Source organism: Sciurus carolinensis, chromosome 2 (genome assembly GCF_902686445.1).
Source record: "Sciurus carolinensis chromosome 2, mSciCar1.2, whole genome shotgun sequence".
NCBI classification, from domain to species: Eukaryota; Metazoa; Chordata; class Mammalia; order Rodentia; family Sciuridae; genus Sciurus; species Sciurus carolinensis.
In genome coordinates, this window is record NC_062214.1 from 1,145,632 (window position 1) to 1,155,736 (window position 10,105).

A 10,105-nucleotide genomic window follows, 5' to 3' on the forward strand; every position below is an offset into this window, starting at 1 on the left:
GGGCATTTGTCATGAACAGGCCCCTCCCGACACTGCAGCAGGGTGAGGGCTAGCCTGGGCACTCCAAGTTGCCCACAGGGCCAGGCACGCCTGCAGGATTGCAGCCCATCTCTGGGGGAGCCTCAGAATTCTGGGAGTGCTGCCACGAGGTTTGCAGGATGTGTTGGGGCTTCACTTCTGCAGGTGGAGTGGGGGGAGGCGCTGGAGATGGAACCCAGGTCCTCACCACTCAGCCTAGGTCAGCATCACCTCTGCCCAGGTGAGGTGGCAGGAGAGCCTCACCACCCTCAAATCCCACAGGAGACCTCCAGTGGGGGAGGGTGTGAATTACGTCAGGAGGGGTGAGGGGCAGCTCGAACCAGCAGAGCCTAAGACATCCTCGGACACATCTTCAGAGATGGGGCTTGTGGAAAGAGGAGGGGGCTGCACAGACAGCAGGGGCTGGGGGCAGGAGCCCCACTCCAACCCCCGCATCTAGGAGCAAGACGGTTCCTCCCCACCAGTTCAACCTAGAATGACGGGGCATGGCAGCCCCTCCTCGGCTCTCCAACCCCATTCCAGGTGCCCACCTGGCCCCAGAGCCCAGCTCTACCCCTTACCCTAGTTCCCAGCATGTGGCCAGACTCAGAGGAAGCACAGCTGACCTTCGCCTTGGGCCAGGAAACAGCCTAGTGTCCTTACCCAAGTCCCTCTGCTCAGAACCCCTCATGAACCCAACAGACCTTTAGGGCCCAGCCAGCTGAGGGCAGGGGGCTGGCCTCACACCTACCAGCCAGAGTCCGGCCTCCCCAGCACCCAAGCTGGGTAGAGCCAAAGCCCTAGTCACTTGTTTGGGACACCACTCTTCTTGAAGCTCAAGGTTCAGTGGACCAGAATGGCCATCCCTAGGTGCCTAAAGCTGGACACAGTCCCTCTCCTCAGTGTTGCTCCAATGGGGCCTCTTATCACAACAGGTGTTGTGATCTGACTGTGGCCCCAGCAGTCAGTACTGATGTCCCTGAGCTCTGGAGCTCAGAGGGACGCTGGGGAAGAGACTGATGTCCCACCTCCATACCAGGGCCTCATTTTCCCTCCAGGTGGAAACCCCACTATTGAGCCAACGGCATGGCAGGACCAGGGGTCCCACAGTATCCAGTGGAGGAGGTGAGCCAGATACAGTCCTCTGCCCAGAGGAGAATTAGCCATGGCCCTCTTGTGGAAATGAAATCTGGATCCACAGCTTTGACCTCCAGGATGAATTTCCTGCCTTCCCTTGGGGGAGAGCCCAGACCTGCATTCATAGCTCCACCATTTCCCTGGCGCAGAGGCAAGCCTATGGACAAGAGCCACAGCTGGGGGGGCTCCGAGGGGGGGCTCTTCTCTCAGAGGCCCCACAAAAGCTCCTCATGGGGTACTGTAGAAGTGCTGGGCTCCTGGCTCAGGACGAAGCCAGGCTGCGGCGAAGGGCTGCCAGGGGAGGTTCACGGGCTCCACCAGGTGGGACGTGACCAAGGGGTCCCAGGGAGGAAGAGAGTGGCATGGAGGGCAGGGGTGGGCAAGGGCACTGCTGAGCTTGGCCCTGAGGCGCCAGTGCACCCCAAACCAGGGCAGATACAAAGACCTGCTCTAGACTGTAGCACCCAACTGCTGTCCCCCCACCCAAGGGGACTAGGAAGGTGACACAGAGCAAACGAGGGGCCAGACGTTTAGCTGTCAGGGGCTGGAGAGGCTGCGTGCTCAGACCCACTCAGGGGACTGTGCTCTGGGGAGAGCTGGGTCACCGCTGACCTGACAGGCGCTGGCCTGGGCAGTGACATGGCACCATGCAGGGCCACTCTGAAGCTGGGGGTAGAAGGAAGTCTGGAGGACTATCAGGAACCAGCCCCCAGGCCACCGAACAGGACTGAGGTTCACACCAAGGAGACTCAAAGTCAAACGAGTTTATTCAGAAAAGGCCTTGCTTGGCACCACACTAAGAAAATGACCCCTCTCCCCAGACCCTTAAGAGTCTATTTATAAACATGGGGGCTCTGGGGGGAGCAGGGAGAATGCAGTGAGGTAAGGAGGGTTCTGAAGGCTTGGGCCTTCCCTGAGGGCGGGGCCTCAGTCCACCTAGTGGCTACTGCAGTGACCACTAGGGAGAGGCCAGCACTGCTGGGCACTGAGAAGCGCCAGCAACAGGGCTCCTGGGCCCAGACTCCCCCTGCAGCAGGGCTGGGTAGGGCCAAGACGCCCACAGGCTCCCTGTTCCTTAAGGCGTTCCAGGTTTGGCAGAAGGGTCTGTCCCTGCTGCCTCCCCGCTCACATCCACGGAGGTCCCCGTGGTGGCAGACCCTGGGCCCTCCGGTGGGCTCCCACAGGCACCCTGTGGGGGCGCCCCCTGGTTTTGTGGGTCCTCCTCCACCTCGCCTCCACCCCTTTGGGCCCTGCAGCACTGGGATGGGGTGGAGGCCGGCACTGGGGTGCTGTCGACCACTGTTTCATCCCCAGCACCCTCCTCCACCTTCCTCCGTTTCCTCACCTCATCGGCCACTCTGGCCGCGGGAGGCTGGGGGCAGGGCTGCTCCATCTCCCCGGGGTCCTGGCTGCCCTGGCTGAGGGCGCAGCCCTCCAGGTTCAGAGCTATCTTCTCCACCTCGGAGGGGCTCTGGGGGCCTGGCTCCCCCGGGGCCTGCTCCCGCCTGTTTGCCTCCAACTTCCTCTTCTTGCTCTCTTTGGGACTTGGGGGCTCAGCCTCATCCCCCTGGTCCCCCTCCAGGGCTCCTGCATCCTGGTGCTTCACGCTCAGTGGCTGGGGAGCCTGAGTGGACACCCCGTCCCCGCCAGGGTCCCTCCCCTGATCACAGGTCTGGTCCTGGAGGCCCTCATCCCCCCCTGCCTGCCTGGGGGCCACCAGCGGCTGAAGTGAGGCCTGGGGCCTAAACCGCTGCAGCTTGTCGTGTGGCCCCCAGACGAACTTGCAGCGAGGCCGGAAGTGCTCCCAGGCGAAGTGCACCAGCTCCCGGCGCTGGCGCCGCGAGCGCACGGCGAACAGGAAGTAGTCCAGGGCGCTCTGGCGCACGCCAGGCAGCTCTCGCCGCACCAGTGTCTCCTCCAGGAAGAAGCGTGCCAGCGGGGCCTGGTAGTGCTCCAGGCCCAGCTCGCCCAGCGACTTGAGGATGCGCGTGATGCGCAGGTTGTTGTGGCTGTGCCTGTGGAGGGGAGGCGAGCCCTGCTGCGGCCGGAGGTGGGCAGCCCGGTGCTGGCGCCTCCCGGAGGACCCATCTGGGCTGAGGAAGTGGCCCATGGGCCGCAAGTGCGAGTGGGAGCACCCCGAGGGCAGCTGCCTGTCAGCGGACTCACATGGGGAGGTGCTGACTCCCCCAGCAAGGGGGACGGTGCCACCTGCAGGCTGTCCCTGACCTGTTTCCCCACAGGGGTGACACCACCCAGGCAAGGGGACCCCTTCCTTTATGTTCTCACCACCCTGACCGAGTGGGCCTCAGGCCCTCACACCTGCCTGAAACCCAGCACCCTCCATCTGAGGTACTGCTGCTCCTCACCAGTTCAGGTTCTGGAAGCGACTGTGGTAGTTCTGTGCTCTGCACACAGCACCAGTGTTCCGGTCCTGAAGCTGGATCCCGTAGAAACCCAGCATGAGCTCATAGGCCTGGACAAACCGCTCTTTGACCTCCTCGGAGCTTTTGAATGCCTGGAAAACATCCCCAGAAGAGCTCAGGAAGCCATTCCTTGGCCACTGTCTTGGAGCTGAGTAGGGTGACCACACGGATGCCAGGCCAGCAGACGCCTCCTGGGTCATGACAGCCTCCAGGAGCCACGGGAAGGCTGACCCTCTCTGAACCTGCTCTGCAAGTCATTCCTCATGTCCAGGCCCTTCCCCCAACTCCCCAGCAGGCAGCAAACAGCCTGGGACAGTGACATTTCTAGATGCTGGCCAGAGCCCATGCAGGGAGAGGACCACTGTGGGGGGCAGAGGACGCAGGTTCCTGGGTTCCCAGGTGGCTTCCAGCACTGTATCAGATGTGACCCCTGCAGCAGGGGCAACACTCACCTGGACCTCCTTGAGTGTGAGGGGCTTGGCGTGCCAGTTCACTCCCGGTTCCCTCAGAGGAAACAGCCTGCAAGGACAGGGAGGGCACAGCCCTTTAGTGACCAGGGACCGACTTCAAGGCCTCAGGCTCAGGCTTACTGGGTGGTCTGGGGCAGTTTGCTACCCTCTCTGGGCCTGCTGCTCAACTTCAGAAGGGTGGCTGGCCTCTTGCAGTTCACAAAGCGAAGGCCCAAGGGAAAGGAGGACCCAGTACAGGTGAGTACGACTGGTCAGCGCCCGGCCTGCAGGTCTGGTGGGCTGCAGGTGCTCTACAGAGGGCCACCTTGTCCCCCTGCTCAGGGAGGGCCAGGGTTCTCCCTCCTGCCTGCTCATCTTCCTGCTTCCCTTCACTGATGCCAGCTCATCCCACAGGAGACTCCCTGGAGCTACCCAGAAGGCCAACCTCAAGCAGAGGCACATGGCTCTTCCAGGACAGTCGTGGCTTCCGAGATTGCCATACATTTCTGCCCAAGCCTGACCCAGGGCCCCACCAGGGCCTGAGTCAGGCAGAGCCCAGCCCCAGCTACCCCAGGGCTCAGAGACCTGGTGCCAAGGCTGAGCCCCTGGCGATAGGGCAGCTAGGCCATTTCCCACCCCTCGGCTGGTGTGCAGTGCCTCCTGTCTCCTGGGGCTGCTGTGCTCCCCACCACAGAGGTGCTGAGACCTAAAGAGCCGACAGGCTGGGGGACAGGCCCCTGGCCCCTGCAGTACCCCATGATGCCCACCAGAGGGCGTGCAGGCTGTGTGGACGCAGGCTTCTGAGAAGGACAGTACTAAGTGCACACCAGGAGGTAGCAAGTGGCCCAGGGCCCAGGCTCCTCCCTGCCCCACACACCCCACACTCCTCCTTTCCCCCACACCGGCTCACCACTGGATGTAGGAGTGGTTGTCCTCAAGGAGATCATAGTTGTCCCTCCAGTTCTGAAGAATGTCCTCAATGAAACATCCTGGGGGCCCCATGGGGACAAGTCAGCAGTGGAGATGGAACTACTGACAGGGCCAGGGACAGAGCCTGCCAAAAGCACCCTCAGCCACCCACTTCTTTAGGACCTTCAGGGTTTGGGGCTCAGAGGGTTGTCCACACCTCATCTGATGTAAAGCCCACCAACTGTGGGCATTCAGGTGCTCAGTCCCTCTGCAATGTGGAAGCTGACTGTGGGCAAACCTGGGTGGGAGCCTGGGCAGACCCTCTGGATAACCTGAGTCCCAGACTCAGACCCATCTCCCCCAAAGCATAGCCTGTGAACCATGGTACTCACTCTGTCCTCACACAAAACCCCAGCAGAACCCAACCCTGGAACACAGTCCAGAGCAGCTGGGCCTGTGTCTGTGAGGGCCAGACAGTGAACACCCCAGGCTAGGGGGCCACATGGTCTGCACCTCAGCAGGCTGTTTCCTGCTCTGTGGAGGAAGCAGCTACGTCAGTGAATGGGCGTGGGTGGTGCCAGACGCACTGCAACAGTACAGCCTGCATTTCAGATACCTGTGCACCTTAGGCGCCCACCGAGAACACCCAGGCCCGTCCTACTCCTCACGCACCCACCGAGAACACCCAGGCCCGTCCTACTCCTTACGCACCCACTGAGAACACCCAGGCCCCATCCTACTCCTTACGCGCCCACCGAGAACACCCAGGCCCGTCCTACTCCTTACACGCCCACTGAGAACGGCGAGGCCTCCTGGTTTGCTCGTTTACCCGCTGCTCTCACAAGGCAGCGGCAGAGACCAAAGGGCGGGAAAAGACTGGACCCTCTACATTCCCCCAGCAAACCCAAGCCCTGACCCCCTTGGCCGTCCCTGGGCTCTGTGCAGCTTTCTGGAAGCCAGGCAGCCGAGGGGTGAGTACCGTTGGGCAGGAAGCAGATCTCGTTTTTGTAGAAACTCAGGTTGGGCATGTCACCGTTGCAGTCTTGTTCCACCAGATCCTGAAGGGCCAGAGAGAGGGCACGGCTGGGGCCTCGTGGGGAACGTGCTGCCTCTGGGGGCCCTCAGGCCTGCATCTGCAAACCTCTGGGCCTCCTGAGGCTGGCCTGAGCCCTGAGCCCAGCCTGGGCTCCTCTGCCGGTGAGGACGAACTGGGAGGACAGCGCCCTTCACCCCCATTCCTGTGGGCAGGGACTGAGGACAACGCTCCCCCAACCCCTGAGGCGGTTAAGCCCGTGGAGCCCACCACCAGACCCACACGCCTGCATCAGGAGGCTGGGGCTGCCACTCTGCTCTGAAGGCTGGGGAGCTGAGGCTCAAGAGGCAGCATGCCCCCATGGTACCATGACAGAAGGACAGGGATGTGAGCTCACACCAGGCCTGGGCTCTGGACAAAGAGGGGCACAACCCAGAACCCCGGGCCAGGTTTCTAGCAGGACATGGGACATCCTATCTACAGGGTGCTAATGGGCTGTGTCTCCAGGTAGGCTGGGGCAGGGCCCTACAGGGAACGTAGGGGGCTGCGGGTCCCTACCGGGTAGTGGTGCCGATATCTGCGCATATCCTGCATGGCTCGCCAGTTGCGGGACCCTGTCATCCTGGACTGGGAAGAGAAGGCGTGGGATGAGTCTCCCACAGGAAAAGCCCTCAGGGACCCCCCCCCCCCCCCCTGCAAGGGCTAGGCAGTCTGAGCCAGCTCCAGCGAGTTGTCCTGAAGGACAGTGGGCATTTGCCACAGCTCTTCCCTCCAGTTCCCCAACCCTGGATTTTCTGGGGTTCCCAGTGGCACATCTGGGCCCTAGTGAAGTACCCCCACCTGCACAGAGTCAGAAGAGCTGGAGTGGAGGCCTGTTCCCATTCCTGCTCCCCTGGGACTCCAGGCTTCCACCTCGGGGTGGCCTGGCTCATGCCGGAAGTGCACACTCTCATGGAACGTGGCCATGATGTCTTCCTGTCCCCAAGCCCCAGCTCCAACTCTTCCTTCCAGGTTGCTGGCTATCCTCACTTTTTCCTCAGCCCATCATGTCCCCAAGTCCCATGGTACTTCCCCTTACAGTGTGCCTTAAGTTGACATCAGGCTGTGTCCCCCAAGGCAGTCATCTTGCCACCTGAAGCCCCAGGAGGGGATTCAGGCACTCTGGGTGTGATGAATAAGCCAGGCCCTCCCCTGCCCACCCCACTCCTCCTTGGCCAGAGGCCCTGTGGAGGACAGGCCCTGTCAGAGGTGCTTTCAGCAAGATGAGGGCCCTGGCAGCGTCGCGCCCTTCAGCAGCTCTTCTGCACGCCACGCACACAGGGGGCCAGGATGGGAGGCAACCGGTCACAAGGATGCTGGGAAACAGCCTGGACCCCACTGTCATGAGGGTGGGGAGCAGAGTGCAGGTTGTGTCCAGCTAGGAAGAATGCAGGATGAGGGGACTGTGCAGCCCATAGACACAGGCCGTCCTGACCTGGGAAACAACGGGCTGAAGGGACTGGGGGAGCACTGAAAGGGGCAGGCCAGGCCCCGTGTGAGCCCGGAGCTCATCCCCCATGTCCCGACCTGACAGAACTCCAGCTGAGGCATGGAGCCCTGTCTGCCTCATTTCAAACCAGGGACAGCTGGTTCTCTTGCAGGGCCAGGGCCAGCAGTCAGAAATCAAAACTGGGCAGAAGTTGCCTCCCCTCCCCCGCCCCCGTTTCCACTTTCCCCTGGTCAACGGGATGCACACAGCTCAGAGCACCGCCAGAGTCCCATGCAGGGCAGCCGGGAGGGTTGAAGGGGGTCTGCAGGGGAAGGAGGGAAATGGTCCAGGCAGGAGGCCCAAGGGAAAAAATGGGAGGTCGTGGGCACCCCACAGGTCAACGCGCCTGAACACTGCTTCAGGACGGAGGCCTGAGAACCGCAGTGGTTCGTGCCCTCTCACGTCAGAGCCCGCCTGCTGGCACACCGCCCTGTGACCCTGACCCCACATCCTGAAGCACTGTGGCCCTCTGCTGGTGTGCTGAAGGCCAGAGGGCAGCGGTAGGCTTCCAGATAGGCCTGGGAGCCCGCCAGGTTCCTGGGCCGCTGTCCCTGACCACTCCAGGACACTGAGATGAACTGGAAACCAGGGCTCACTATCATGGGGAGAACTGGAAGCCCATTTTCTGGGCCCCCACATCTGGAACCATAGCTGGAGCAATGACGGGGCTCTGTACGCAGCGACTCCCGTTGCGTGCTAGTGACTAACCGCTGGCAACAAAAGTAGCCCGGGAAAGACAGGCACGGTGGCAACAAAAGTAACCAGCGGCTGACAGCCGGCCTGCGCCGCGCCAGGTCGCGGTGCGGCAGTTCAGCCCCGGGCGGCTGGAGCCCACCGCCCGGCCAGCGTCTGGCAAGGCAGAGAGGCCAGAGGCTGGCGGGTCGGGATCTCGGCCTGCGCCCCAGGCGCCCCAAGGGACCCCAGGAATCCGCCCACGCCGCCCTCAGGCCGCTGCTCTGACGTCACCCACGCACGGCCCCCGCTCGGGCCGCAGCTCTGACATCACCACGCACGGCTCTGACGCCACCCACGCACCGGCCCGACTCCGGGGGGCGGCCCGGCGGGGCAGCGGGGCCTCGGGTCCCCGGCAGCGGCGCGGCGGAGCGCGCGGGCCCGGCCTCCCCGCCCCCCGCACCTGGAGCGCGCCGGCCCGCGGCCCCTCCGCGTCCTCGTCCTCGTCCCCCGCGTCCGCGTCGCCCGCCAGGCCGTCCTCGCCGCCCTCCGCGTCCTCGTCTTCCTCCCAGGTGGAGTCGCAGTCCGGGTCGTCCATAGTGGGGCCGCGGGACCCGCTCGCGGCGGAAGCGAAAGTGAAAGCGGAGGAAGCGCGGGGGCGGGGCGGGGGCGGCCGCAGGCCCCGCCCGTGCGGCCCCGCCCGCGCCCGCGCGCCGCCGAGCGTCCCTGCGGGGACAGCGACCCCCCGAGGATGCTGCCGCTCTCGGGAACCCCTGCCTCCGCGGGGGAAGAAGCCACCCGTGGAGGTGTCCCCCAGATGCCTGTACCCGCAGGATGCCCTTCCGAGCAGCCCCCATTCCATCGTGCCCACCCTGAAGGATAACATCTACCCCCAGAAGAGCCTTCGCGATGTCCCCCTTTAGGTCTCACCTCCCTGGGGGACTCCTGATCCCAGAGAATCCCTTTCCTGAGAATATCCCTTCTTCCCAAAGAAGCCCCTCCAGAGGCTGTCCCCTGAAGGATACCCTCTGGTCGATGCTGGCGGAAATCTCCGTGTTCCCAGCTCCGAGGCCGCTGGCAGGTGCCTGCCCCCTCCACCGCAGCACGCAGTAGCCTCGCAGTTATCCTCAGAGCCCTCAAGGGACGCTGCAGGGTGCTGCCTCAGGGAATGCCACACGATCTTGTCGCCTTTGCCACAGGGTCAGTTGTAGGAAGTCGAAGGTGCCACACTTAGGTGGAGGGACCACACAGTCTTGAAGGCCCGGAGGCAGAGGTTACTGGGGTCATCCTAGGGATGGTCCAACACAGGCTGACAGGAGTGAAGTGCCTCCTTACGGGTCTCTAGGGGACTGGAGGTGGCTGGAGGTAGGTGCCTTCTTTACACATTGGCGGATTGGTGCACTGGGACTGGGGACCAACTGACAGGACTCTGGCACCTGTGGGGGACAGGTGAGAGTGATGAAGTGATCACAGCCTTCCAGTCTCAGTCACAAGCACACTGCTAAGGACCTTCTGGGTGCTGGCCCCTAGTCCCTGTTGATAGGCTCACTGGGAATGTGTGAGCAAGCAGCCCCAGGGTTCTGGTGGGGCTGGCCCACTGCAGACTACCACCACGGACCTGCTTGTTACTGGATCTGGTTGTAACTCCAGGGTAGGCAGGGGAGTCTGGTGGGGCACCGACAGGTGCTGGGACAGCTTTCAGGGTTTGCTCTGGGACACTTCGGTGAGCAGGCTGCCCTTTTACTGCTCCAGAGAGCAGAAAAGCAGGCATGCAGGCCAGGGACAGTGTCCCACTGCTGCCTGCTACCAGTGCAAGCACCTGGCTACAGAGCCATATTCCCAGAGTCGTATTTCTTTTTTTTTTTTTGTTTAAAAAAATTTTTTTTACTTGTAGATGGACACAATACCTTTATTTTATTTATTTATTTTTATGTGG

At 62.6% G+C, this 10,105-nt stretch overlaps 1 protein-coding gene across 1 annotated transcript; it reads right to left on the reverse strand.

Annotated features, from left to right (window-relative positions):
- Positions 1-1,899: 1,899 nt before the first annotated feature.
- Ogfr (opioid growth factor receptor) lies at positions 1,900-8,817 on the reverse strand. Its single transcript, XM_047542159.1, has 7 exons — positions 8,633-8,817; positions 6,528-6,596; positions 5,916-5,994; positions 4,938-5,016; positions 4,031-4,097; positions 3,522-3,670; positions 1,900-3,170 (listed from the first exon to the last, which is right to left on the reverse strand). Exons 1-7 carry the CDS (start codon positions 8,765-8,767, stop codon positions 2,231-2,233), a joined length of 1,518 nt encoding a protein of 505 aa, XP_047398115.1. The 5' UTR covers positions 8,768-8,817; the 3' UTR covers positions 1,900-2,230.
- Positions 8,818-10,105: the final 1,288 nt, after the last annotated feature.